The 13,031-nt window shown below is 44.2% G+C and overlaps 1 protein-coding gene across 1 annotated transcript in view; it reads right to left on the minus strand.

Moving 5' to 3' along the window:
- Positions 1-8,051: 8,051 nt before the first annotated feature.
- The window catches only part of LOC140218835 (astacin-like metalloprotease toxin 1), a 51,997-nt gene continuing 47,017 nt past the window's right edge, over positions 8,052-13,031 (minus strand). Inside the window, exon 5 of the mRNA XM_072288563.1 lies at positions 8,052-8,549. Coding sequence (XP_072144664.1) covers positions 8,320-8,549 — 230 coding nt within the window. The 3' untranslated portion in view covers positions 8,052-8,319. The remainder of the gene's footprint in view (positions 8,550-13,031) is intronic.

A 13,031-nucleotide genomic window follows, 5' to 3' on the forward strand; every position in this document is an offset into this window, starting at 1 on the left:
CATCGACAACGTCATTGACATCGTAACCTGGGTCGAAAATAAGAAAAGCCTCAAGTGTCTATCAGTGGCACTTCTAGATATAAAAAGAGCATACGACATCCTCGCCCTTGCGGCCATACTGAATTCACTTGACACTGTTGGAGTTGCTGGCCGTATGTATCAATGGGTTCGGGACTGAGAGGCGCTTTTTCTTACAGACCGAAGACGGCACAAATTCAGACCATTACATCGGCCGTGGTGTGCCACAGGTTGGAGGGTTGAGCCCTACTTTGTTCAACCTCATCTTGGTAGGACTAGCGGAGTACCTACCACAGACAGTTCATGTCTCGATATACGCCGACGACATTTGCATCTGGGCCTCTGCGGTGACTCGCCCTCAGGTAAGAGCCAGGCTGCAGCGTGCGGCAACCACGACGGCATCTTATCTCTGAGAACAAGGCCTCAGTGCGTCTACTGAAAAGTGCGCATTGGTTGGTTTTACGCGCAAAGAAATGTCATTGTATTCATTTTCAATCAATGGTGAAGCTGTATCTTACCTTAAGACGCCTCGTTTTCTGGGCCTCATCATTGACCGCAACCTATCGTGGAGCCCTCACTGCGTCTATCTGAAGAAGTTAGTTGCCATTGCTCAGATCTTGAAATTTCTCTGCGTTAAAAACTGGGGTAGACCAGTCCATTCTATGATGCAGCTGTACAGGGCACTGTTTCTCGGACTCCTACGTTACAGCGAACCAGTGTTGTCAAATGCATGCAAGACGAACTTTCGCGCTTTGGAGAGCATACAAGGTCAAGCCCTGCGCACGTGTTTAGGGCTGCCTCCCTGCACCTCAGCAGTAGCGACAATTGACATCGCGGGAGACCATTTAATCCAGACACATATAGCTGTTGACTCTCAGAGCGCACATTCGCCATCTCCCAAGGATCCCCGACCATCATTTGACCTCTCTACCAGCCGAGAGACCTCAAGCGACCTTTTCACGAGTGATTAGCGGTCATCAAGCGTGCATACCAACATCTTTTACAACAGCGGCGAAGTTTTCACCTCCCCTGTGGTGCATGTGACAGCCTCAAGTGAATTTTGCTATTCCTAGAATTACAAAAACGTCCAATCATCCATCGCCGGCTCTGAAGCAACTTACGCTCCTATTACTGCACCAGACGTATCATGACCCATTCATATTTATACCGATGGTTCGACCGCACCTACCTGCTCAACTGCCGCATTCGTCGTTCCAGCTAGCCAGGTTACAGTTAGACTGAAATTCACACACTACTACAACTACAACGGCAGAACTTACAGCTCTCCATGCCGCTATACGTACATCACCGAGCAGCCAACAGAGAGGTGGGTCGCATTTTGGTATTCTAAGGCAGCTCTTCACGGTATAAAATCTGCATTACATCCCAGAACTTACGAGCAGGAAATGTCTGACATCAGGGAAGTGCACCATCACGCTCTGGAAAGAGGACACCACATTATAATTTAGTGGATTCCTGCTCACTGTGGCATCGCCGGCATCAGCCTAGCTGATAAGGCTGCGCGGTCTGCGTGCGAAGATACCCAGACGCGCCCAACATCTTTGGCGAGGTCAGACCCTGCCAGGGAACTTCGTCTACTTGCACGCAAGATGTCATAAAATCTCTAGATTTCAAGCGCCTTCGATCGCATATTACGTAAACTGGACCCCAAGCTACGGCTGAAACTGTCATTTAGCCTTTCCCACGGCGAAACAACCTTGTTGTGCCGCTTGTGGCTGGGTGTGGCGTTCACGAACGCGTACTCTTATCGTTTGGGAAAGGCCGTGAGCACGATGTGCGACTCGTGTGAGTGCGAGAAAGACATTGAGAACCTATTGTGTACCCGGCTTCGCTACGATGTCCAACGCCTCTCTCTGCGGAACTATGGCCACGCCCGTCATCGGCACGAAAAGCGATTTCTTCTCTAGTGCAATACTTGAAGTGCACCGACTTAAGAGAACGTTTATAGTGTCCTTGTGTATAGTGTCTCTCCCAAACGCACTCAATGCTTACTCTATCCCTTTATTCCTCTTTCTATTCCCCTTTCTCCCACCCCCAGTGTAGGGTAGGAAATCGGATGCTCTTCTGGTTGACCTCCCTGCCTTTCCTATCCATGTTTTATGTCTCTTATCTTATGATGCATATGAATAAATTCATTAATTTGCGAGCCACATGTGACAGCGAATTTACTTTATTTAGTATATAAAACGCATTTAATACTCTTAACACAAGCAGTAAGCGGTTGTGTGCACGCTCGTTCAGTATTATGCCTATGCTATTTCTGCAATCTGCGCAGCCGCCCTCTAATTTCGTATTCCATTTGGTTAAAATGGAGCAAGGAAAACATTTGTAACGCAAAAACCTCGCGATCCCAAAACTAGCAGCAGCTCCTACGGATCCCCTAACCCAAAAAAGAACAAAGTTATCTTCGCTATTTACTTATTTATGTGCTCCAGTGTCTTTATCGCAAAGGGGACATTCGTTTCATTTTTGCTACTTTATCCATGTGTCTTCTGAATATAATTTTCGCTGAGCAACATTCACTTGCTGTCTTCACGACCTTGTATAAATGAAGGTAACAATTATAATAATCATTATTCCTACTGATAATACTACTAATAATATTATAATAATAGTGAAGGAAGAACAACAACAATGAAAACTTTACTTGTCAATCACTAAGTGTAAGTGGCGCGAACGTTCCTTTGCGTTTAACGAAAAGTTATCATATGTCCAACATGCGCCTTGGCCCTCGATTTCATGCAAATTGGCAGTGAAATCGACATTCTGTGGCTTACTTATTTTGATTATTTTTTATTTAACCAAAATGATATCTCCAGTCTCAAATCTCGTCGGCGAAATATAGCGGCCTAAGGGCTTGGGCTTACCCATCCTTAGCACCTCTATATATGCTTGTTTTAGTGATCTCTATGACATATCGAATGCTGATTTCACAATCATATTGCTAAGAAATGAAATTATTCGTTCTTGAAAGATGTCTCGTTTAATAGTAAACGCATGAGACTGCTCGCTACCTGGATAGTCAGTCGGAAGAAGTCTGACTCGTCTCATCCCACCCTCGTTTTGGGATCGCGATCATCAACATCATATCCTCTCATGATAAGAGACGGGGAGTGATTCTGAAGAGAAAGATGAGCTAATTTCGCCAACCCTTTCGGGAGCACGACTCAGCGCCTCGTGAAGGAACAAAGATCGCGTGAGTGAGCGAGTGATTTATTAGCAGTTCTCTTCACTTGTTTTTGCTTTGCCGACGACGTCACACGTAACCTACAACAAACGATGGTCGAAGGAGAAAATACCGTTGAAGCCTGCGTTCCGACAAGTGGAGTTTTCATTCACCAAGACAAGTGCCCAATTGTCTAAAAGTTGGCGCCGGTAATCTTCCCATGTTTGACTACTGTAGCCCAATTGAAGCCTTAATCTTCCTGTGAATGTGTGTCTTGTATAGGTTACGAATATCCGAAACCCCCCTCCCTTTTTTTTGCCCTCTTCCACTTTTGCATTATGTGTTTACCTGAATCGTGAATTTCTTTGTTTAAAGGGCCGCTCACTAGGTCTGGCTACATTGAGCTGACAAGCGCAATGTACACAATGGGTGCTTATTATTAAGCGCGCATTGTCGAATATTAGGTCGGTACGCACCGCCGAAAAACCCGAAATTTCAAACGAAACATCGTTTGCCCTACTCCTCACGGGCGCCGTGCTCCCAGCCTGAGCGTGATGTCTATTAGGCAAGTGCACTACGTATATCGCCATCCTCTGACGTCACTCTCGTCGACACGTGGCCTCGAGAATTATTGAAGGCAACATGAGTTATTTGCTTAGACGGTTGCTTCAACAGACAAATTAAAATTTAAAGCACTATTAACACATACAAACGGAATGTCTACGTGTTTTTGTTTTACTTCGTAGCGTTGCAAGGGATGGCTCGTATCCTCGGCCCCATGTCCTGCAGTCGTGCGCACAGAGAGCGAAACTCTGTGATCCGCTTGCGCCTGACTGAGTGTTTGTGTAGCCCGGACCTATGCCGCTGGTCAGCTGTTCTTGTGCATCATGCTCAAAATCGCGCACTGCAGAAAACGAGACAACCGTAAAATCTCGTGCCCGAGAGCGTGAGCAGAAGTGCCCCACGCAGCCCGAAACCCGAGAAAAAAATAAAGAAGGCGGGTCGTGTGGCGCGTACATGACACATTGGTCTATCTCCGGCATGGGAGAATGCCGTGAAGGAATTTCGCTTGTGATGGGGGCTAGGCTGGGGCAAGTGAAAAGAGCGTCGCCTCCCTCCCGCCTCGACTCCTGAAATCTCGCCTCCCGAAATCGTGGCTTCGCCGCACTGAAATATTTATATTTGTGTTATCATTGAACTAAATTTAAAAATTATTGTGGTGGAACCCTTCCTACAGGGTGCATCACAACTTTCAGTGTGTAACCGGAATTTGATATGGGGCTTTATGAGGGGCTATATGAAGATCTATCTAACTAGCACATCGTAACTGCTTCCCGCGCCGTCGTCATTGCCTCTTCCAGATAAAATTTGTTTGTTCCTAAAGTAACTCCCTTTAACTGCCGTCTGTTAACGTCAATAATTACTAAGTACTGGGTGTGGGAAAATAATTTAAACACACGGCGACCGCGATCGGACTGAGCTGTACACCGTGTGGTAGAGTTGCAGTCGCGAAGACCACTTTCCCGTGGGCTTAGCGCTTGTGCACCGTGAAATTGCAGGCTATATGAAGCATACTCTCATTATGACAACTGTGTGGAAACGGCGTTCCATCGTGACGCCTTGCGCCATCCGGGCACCCCTCCAGTGTGTTGCAGCAGAGTTACTGTGTAGGCCGCAATTTTAGGTTAGGTTACCAACTAGCCCACCTGTCCGTCATTTTGCTATAATACATAGTCACATGCTAGGTTACATTTCAGTGCTTCTAGGTTACAGTTGCTTAGAACAGATGGGGCGTCTTTCGTTATTGAAATGAAAATAACTACCGAGCCTGAGGGGTTAAGCTTTCCCTATATTTCTTTGAAACACTATATGCCAAATGTACCAATGGGACTTGCGTAGATTGCCTGTTCTGTTTCGCCGACACACCGCCCGCTAACGTTATGTATTAGAAGCGTACAATTAACTAAGACCAATTATCTATTTATGTTTAGAGCTCATGGTACCAGTTCGAAAGCTAACAATCAAAGCGCACGGCAACAACAACATGAAAAAAACGTTCAGCTTGCACTAGTGCTGCAAGGTTGGACTCGGCAACGGAGCTTGTGGTCACCAAGCTTTTACGTGGCTTACCTTATTTGTTTGTAAGTTTTGCGAGGTTATGCTAGGGTTTCTTTTGATAAAGTGTTGGTAGGCTTGGCTAAGTCGCTTCTAGGTTGGGAGAGGCTATGGCAGGCTTGGCTAACTTGTTTCTAGTTATTTAGAACTTATGCTAGGATTTGTTGACTCGGCGGTCTTGATTCTGGAAGTTTTCGAGCAGTCCAGGCCGAGATCTTTTCCTTCACGATGTCGAGCGTTCAGGCGCTGACTCTCACGTTCCCCGGACTGAAGCTCGGGATCCTCAGCTCCACGTCGCCTCTTCGCAGCCGCAGCTTCGGCGCAATTCCAGATCAGCTCGGCGGCAAAGCACTGCCTCTCGCTTTGCAGTACGGCGCTCTTCCTGGAAAGCCGCTTGTTCTTAGGGCGTCCGGGCATTCTTCGGTCTTCCCATGGCTCGGTGCTCTCGTAGGTGGTTGCTGACAACCCGAGGCGGCGCACAGCTGGGCTGAGCTTTCTGACAGCGTTGCACTGAGGCACTAAAGCTTAAACAGCTCCGCTATTTAAACGTAAATAGCTCATGTCACAGGCGTGCACCTAGGAAGCCTGACATTGGGCGCTATACCGCAAAGCTATTCCAAACTGTTCTATTCCAATCCTGCAATCAGCCTTTCGCATTTGGTCAAAAACTTTTTTGAACCACCCCCACTTCGCCTGTCTATCACGCGACGTCACAAATATCGCGATAGCTCCCCATCTGATATAACGCGTACTGACTGATTATGCATCTTTGGACCAAACAAAAAAAAATTGTTATTTCTGATTTGATACCTCTTAGCCAGTAACCGTCGGCTGTTGGTCAAAAGCTTTCAGGCTGCACCCACTTCACCTGCCTGTCACGCGACGTCACAAAACAGCGAAAACTCACTATGTCAAAGTGACCTATACACGTTAAATATTCATTAATATGCCGAACAAAACTGAATATTTTTCTCAGTAACTGCTACTCTCCCGTTCCGAAAGGACTAAAATATTGCTGCCGCCGATCGCTCAGGCACTGGCTACTCGCACCTGCCGCAGAGAGTAGGTTTATTTGCGTACAATAAAACTTTTTGCACGGTCGTGTAACGTTTTTAAACACTTTTGGCACGTTTACAACCTCGCTCAGCCAACTTTTCTAGCTGAGGATAATTTTTAGCTGCATTCTTAACCTTCTGTTGCACGCCGCAGCGATTTCCGACCACCCACCTCAAGCCAAGTAAGGGAAAGCGGACCAATCGCAGACGCCGGCACCACCCTCTTCATCCGGTTATCGATTTTCAGTGCACTGGCCCGACCCCATCGAATCACTCTCTCCTTGCGCGTGCAGCTCGCCTCTTGCAAGCCAATTAAATAAGACAAGCTGCTCACTGTAGGCAATATTATTCGTTTTTAAAGCAAACAGAAGTGACCTCCCACGAACGAGGGGAGCATTTGATTGGTCTGTTCGGACAACCCTGCTGGTCACCGCCGGATGCTCGCGTAGGCGGTTACGCAAATTTGACGTCAGGAGATTGAAACAAAAACACAATGAAATAGTTTTACGTTAAAGGGGCTAGTGTCACCTTTGGGCGAGCACATAAGTGGGCTGCTTCGAGTTCTGCCCAGATACCCGACTGTTACATCTGCCAGCAACTGCTGGCCTCGAGAACAGCTACAGCGAGTGCGTGGAGGCAATCATTGCCTCATGTTACGGAGCACGCAATCGAGAGCGTTGCTCAACTGCTACAGAGCATACTGAATGTTGCCAACGGAGCCATGCAGCACATGGGCCAGGCGTGCTGAAAGCATAGCTCCTATATTACATGACTAACAGGGATCGTCCAACATTTAAGAAAAATGTCACTTTTTATTATGAGAAACTTTCGCCTACGCTTCAAAATAATATGTTTAAACTATCCTTCAGATTTCGCTTGTGAGGTATTGGATAAGTTGTGCAGCTATAAAGCTTCAGAGCGTAGCAGAACTCACATCTAAATAAATTTGTCCTTGCTAGGCAGCATGCGTGCGTACGTATATATATATATATATATATATATATATATATATATATATATATATATATATATATATATATATATATATATATATATATATATATATATATATTGTGTGTATGTGCGCATGCGTGCGGGTGTGCATTGAATTGCATCCTTGGGTTGTACGGGGCACGGGCGCCTTTGCATTTCGCGTCCATCGATATGAGACCACCTCGGCAGAAATTTCATCCCACGACCTCGTGCTATCCAGCGCGACACCATAACGGCTAATCAACCGCGGCGAGCGTTACGTGGGTATGTTTGTTCCTGCGTACGTTTAACAATCGTAAGAAAATATGCCAGAATTGTTTGGCGGAGATGCCTTCATTTCTGCTCTGCTGTGACAACATAGTACTCATCGATGGTCATGCGTCGGCGATGCGAAAAGTGCTACAAAATATCTCGAAGGAGAAGCTCTTGCAGCCAACCGTAGCCATTTTCCGCGCGTCTACGAAAGCAGTTGCGAAGTTGATATACTAAATATGTCTCATAATTAACCTTACACGTGGTGCATGTCGCAGTCCTGGTTCCAGTAGTGCCCCTGCACCGGGCGTGGATTCTTAGTCTGAGCTGATTCCCTCATGTAGGTGGAGTTGATTGAAATGAATCCTGGAACGCGCAAAAACATAACAAATGCTACACGTACGCAAGAAAACAGCATGAGTCAGGTAACGTAGAAACAGCCGAATCAAGAACATTTATTTTTCGAGGGCATATCACACTGCATTCGCACTGTTGGGCAGCACCTCTTATCGTTCAGGAGTCGACCGTCGCGTGACGTCTCAAGTACCGCAGTTTTCTTACCTATAGCTGTTTCCTTTTCTATGCATATTCACGTTGTTTACTTCGTGTGGCATCTTCTTAAAGGCATGTTCGTAAGAATTATTCGCTCCTTAGACGAGATATACTAATGTTAAATGACCTCAGGCACACAAAGTTCTGTTATGTCCGCTTACAATTGTACAGAGCATTGATGCGAACAATATCAGACTGGCTTAGCCCGGCTTTGTCGTAGACATCCCTGAGCGTTCTGCCGTCCTTTGTCAGCATGGAGGGGAGATCGGGGCCACGGGAAAATGCGTTCGAGCCATACAGCATCACCGACTGGTAGTCGAATTTTGTCAGGTAGCGGATTTGACTAGGCTCCACCTTGTCGAAGCTTGACAGGAACCCTGCAAGGCAAAGGCAGAAAGGCAGTTTATTGGGCAAGGAAGAAAAGTGGCTGCCGAAGAACGCAATTTCAAGCTCATTTGACAAACGTTTCATACGTAACAATAAATGCAGACTTCTTTATTTATACATCTTTATTGTATCAATGCCGGGTTATTGACACGTAATATAACGAAACACCATTTTTTGGAAGTGTGCCTCAATTTATTTCTTTTTCCGAAAGTTCCAGCGTGAAAAAAAAAAGATTTTCCATTTCGGTGCATGGACGATAGAGGCGAACAGATAAAAATACAAGACATAAGAACGGACACGACGAGTGCCATGACTTTCCTGTCCGTCGTCCTGTCTGTCGTTATTTCCTGTACGTGCTTCTCTTGACGTGTTGGACAGGTCGGAAAAAAAATTTTTCGCCCAACAGATCAGCAAGAATTCCTAAGAGGCGATATTTCTTTCTTTCTAATTTTGGTTTAGTTTTGCTCTGCCCTTCCTGATAATTTACGCCCTAATGGTGCGTGAACATTGTTTTATTAGAAAATGACTCGATGTAAATCATGCAGTATATTTATGCGTTCACGCCTGTCTTTCTGACTGTTTTTCATTTCTTTATTTCCTCTTATTTCCTTTCTTATTTCTCCGCCAATCACCTTTATTAGAATCGGCACATTATCTCTACACGTTTTTGTGTAAGTCACTAGAGCTTCTGAATGTAATTTTGGAAAGGCAATATTTTTTTATTGATGTACAAGACGAGTGACTTGCACAGAGCATTGACAGTTCGAATTCTGCTCTTTTATAATTTTTTTGCGCTTGTGTAAGAAAAATAAATGCTTTCGTGGCGTCCAATTCTTTCTTTTTTATCACACTGAAGCACTTCTTTTTCGCAATTTCCTCGATTACCTGAGGATGAGGGGGCGTGCCAAAAAATAGGGAGCACCAGCTCTAGAAATCATTAGACAACTTCACCAAGGAACATAACTTTGTGATGATGAAGGGAATTCTCGTTAAAGAATGTTAAGGAGTAAACAACAGGACATTGATACCGCCAATAAATGTTTATTCTTTCTTTCTTTTTTTCTCTTTCTCTCTTACTATTCCAACAGCTAATGTAAATAAATTATACCAGAAACTATAGCCTTGCTGTATTGCACCGCTTAGACTTATGTGTCCACATGAAACTCATTCATGCAATAAACCCTTTTATGCTGTAACTCTACAGCTTGCAGTACAAGGTGATAAGAGCCTAATATCGACTGTCGCTCACATTTGTTACAGTCCTTCAATAGGGGAGCGCGATAGCTCTCACCTGTGAGCAATAAGTGCTTCTGCCAAAACATTAGAGCACACGCAAGGCTCCAGTACCATGTTTTTCACTGTTAGCAGAGTAGGATGCAGGCGAATTAGAAAAAAAAGAAAAGAAAAAAGAAAGGGAAAGGAAATTATACAATGTTAGCTGGTAACCATGAAATAAGAAGTCTCTAACATATATACATAGGGCCATAAAGGAAACAAAATGATTGTATAAGGTAGATAAAAGGAGCAAAAAGAAATTACACAAATGTTAGAGGGTAAAGATGAATGAACAAATCTGTAACAAATATAAATAACACAATACTTGAAGCAAGAATTATTGTACACAACGTCGCCAGAGATGCACAGTAGGTTTAGTTGTGTTAAATTACAAAAATATTATGTTTAGTTCAATAATGTCAACCATGTCGTTTGGTAGGTTATTTCAATGCTGCATCGCGCGTATACACACTGCTGAATTGAACGCATTAGTTAAGACAAAAATCCGCTGCAAACTGATGTGACTATGTAGGCGTGGGCATCAGTGTGGACGGGTGCGTGCTATTGATAATTTTGTGAAACAGGCAAAGCAATACTAAGGTTATTCGCGATTAGATACATGAGAGGGATGAAATTGTCATTGTTACTCACGCTTGACTCCCGGTGAATATTCTCACACAATGAAGCGGGCGGCGCGGTTTTGAACTAACTCGAGTGTCGTGATTAGGGAAGGTTGATGAGGGGACCAGACAGGAGCCGCAAATTAGAGTTGAATCCTCACAAATATCTGATAAGCAATTTGTCTTGTGAGGGTAGGCGTACCACGAAGGTTACGTTTAAGGTAACCCAGCATACAAGAATTTTAAGCAGTTATTTTTCGATGTGGGAAGACCATGACAGGTTAGGTGTAATGAGATTCTCAAGGCACTTGTATGTGTAAGTGCGTGTAACGGGGTTCTTATCCAATCAGTAATCGATAGCGGAAATTGTCGTTTTTTGCGGGAAGGTTATCACTTTGCATTTGTCAGTTTGGTATCATTTGCCATGAAAAGCACTAGTTAATAACACTGTCAAGATCTCGTTGAAGAGCGATGTGACCGGGTGGTGAGCAGATTTTGCCATGGGTCGCGCGATCGTCTGCAAACAAGGGATTGGATGAGGTTATTTTGGGTGGAAGGTGGTTTATATAAATCCGAAAGAGTCATGATTTGAGTTCCATGCTTGAGGTACACCAGATGTTACATCCCTAATAATGGAAATGTAGTAATCGACAACCGATAATTCTTTACGGAATGACAAGCAAATTGTTCTGCAAGATATACTATTAGGGAATCTATGTACAAGAACACAATTATAGCTACGAGACAGCAATGATGAATGCGATCAAAATCCTTATGAAATCAATGAATATAGTACCTGTCTGTGGGCGCGTATCCATCTTTAGAAAAAAATCTGTAGATAATTCGTTCAGCTGTGCTTCACATTACATTTCTTTTCTAAAACCATACTGATGTTGGAAGAAGAAGGTGTTAATTTCCAAGTGATGTGCTGCAGTTCTAGTAGTTTACCCGGAACACATTTTGGTGATATTGGGTGGTAATTGATAAGAGCGCTCTTATGAGTGGGCTTAAAAAATGTTACATCTTTACAGACCTTCCAGCCACAAGGAACTTCGCCGATTTATAGGGTCTTTTGAGACAACCGAGAGAGGGATGGGTGCAAGAGGGAACTACTGTATATTTTAGCATATTTGAGTTGATGCCATTTATTCCGGAAGAAGTTGACATCTTGAGGTTTTCAATCAACTCAGCAATACAAGTAGTTGTTATATTCATAGGGGCCTTGTACGGTTAGTCGTGTTCGAAGGGTAGTGGCATTTGCGAATGTTGTTCGTTGTAATTGCGACAGTTACGTAATTGCAAGAAACAGATGGAATAATATCTGGCGCCATCGGCAAGCTGGAACTATCCAGCAGTGCTGAAATGGCGGAACCTCGGGTAGGGTAGACCGCTTTCTAAACATTTTTTTTATTGTGAAGCAGAGATGGCATGTTACAAATGTACTTATCCCTAGGATGACGCTGATCATTGCAGGAGGCTTTATCTCAAGTTTTATGTTCGCTCCAAGATTCACGTGTGTCCTTCGTTTGGCTGTCCTGTAGAAACGCTTTTTTATATTTTATAGAGCGGAGTGTATTTCTGAACCATGGTTTCGTTTCCTTTACGCGAAACGAAACCTTCGGTATATCCGCATGTGCTAGTTCCATCATCCTTTCATTGTACAGGCACCGATTCTAGTACGATGTTGGCTCCGAAAAAGTTGCCAAGAATGACATGAAACTTCCCACACCAATATGAGCATTGGCGTCTGCTCTTTTGTAATCAAGTACTTGTTGTCTCTTTAGGTGGCGTTAGCAGGAAGGCGCATGAATTGCGAGCTCTAATAACCATCGGCCACTGAACCCATGCGTAAAAGCGATAATATTAACCCTCGTGGTAAACCGAGAAAAGAACAAAATTATTATAATACAAGTTGGTTGGTTGATAAATAGCACAGTTGAGAAACCAAGTGCTAGTTGAACGAACTCACAATATAGAAGTGATGACCTTCGCAAGTTTCGTCGCACAATATCCTGAACGTTAGTCACCGAGAAGGAAATTGCAGTTTTGTTATATTGGGATAGAATACAGGTAATGTTATTGTTAAATTCGTAAATGAAACTGGAGGAGCTATTGGGCTTTGCGTAGCGTTTATCGTAACTTGTATTCGATTGGTGTGATGGAATGCAAAGCCAAATAATTTGGATATTCCAAGGCATGTGCACAAGAAGCGACGTGATAACATTTTTTTATGGACAGCAACAGACAACCTCCTTTTCAGTTGTCCACCCTATCTCTGTGATAGTGTAGTCGTCGGAACCGAATAGCATTTCTTTATGCGTTATTTTAGAGCTCAGCAAAATTTCCCTAACAGACAATATGTCGCATTTACAGTAATCTCAGTAGGACGAAATTTCAATGGGTTTAGGAACAATACTATGAACGGTATTGAATAATATGGACAGGTGCCCGGGAATATTGTTGGATTTTCATTGCGGCAGCAGGTATGCGGACACTCAAGGCGCATTCCTTTCGTCGGCGTCACCGTGATATTGCGTATAAAGTCCAACCCTGGTAACACCGTCGCCGCACGCCCTA

Source organism: Dermacentor andersoni, chromosome 6 (genome assembly GCF_023375885.2).
Source record: "Dermacentor andersoni chromosome 6, qqDerAnde1_hic_scaffold, whole genome shotgun sequence".
Lineage (NCBI taxonomy): Eukaryota > Metazoa > Arthropoda > Arachnida > Ixodida > Ixodidae > Dermacentor > Dermacentor andersoni.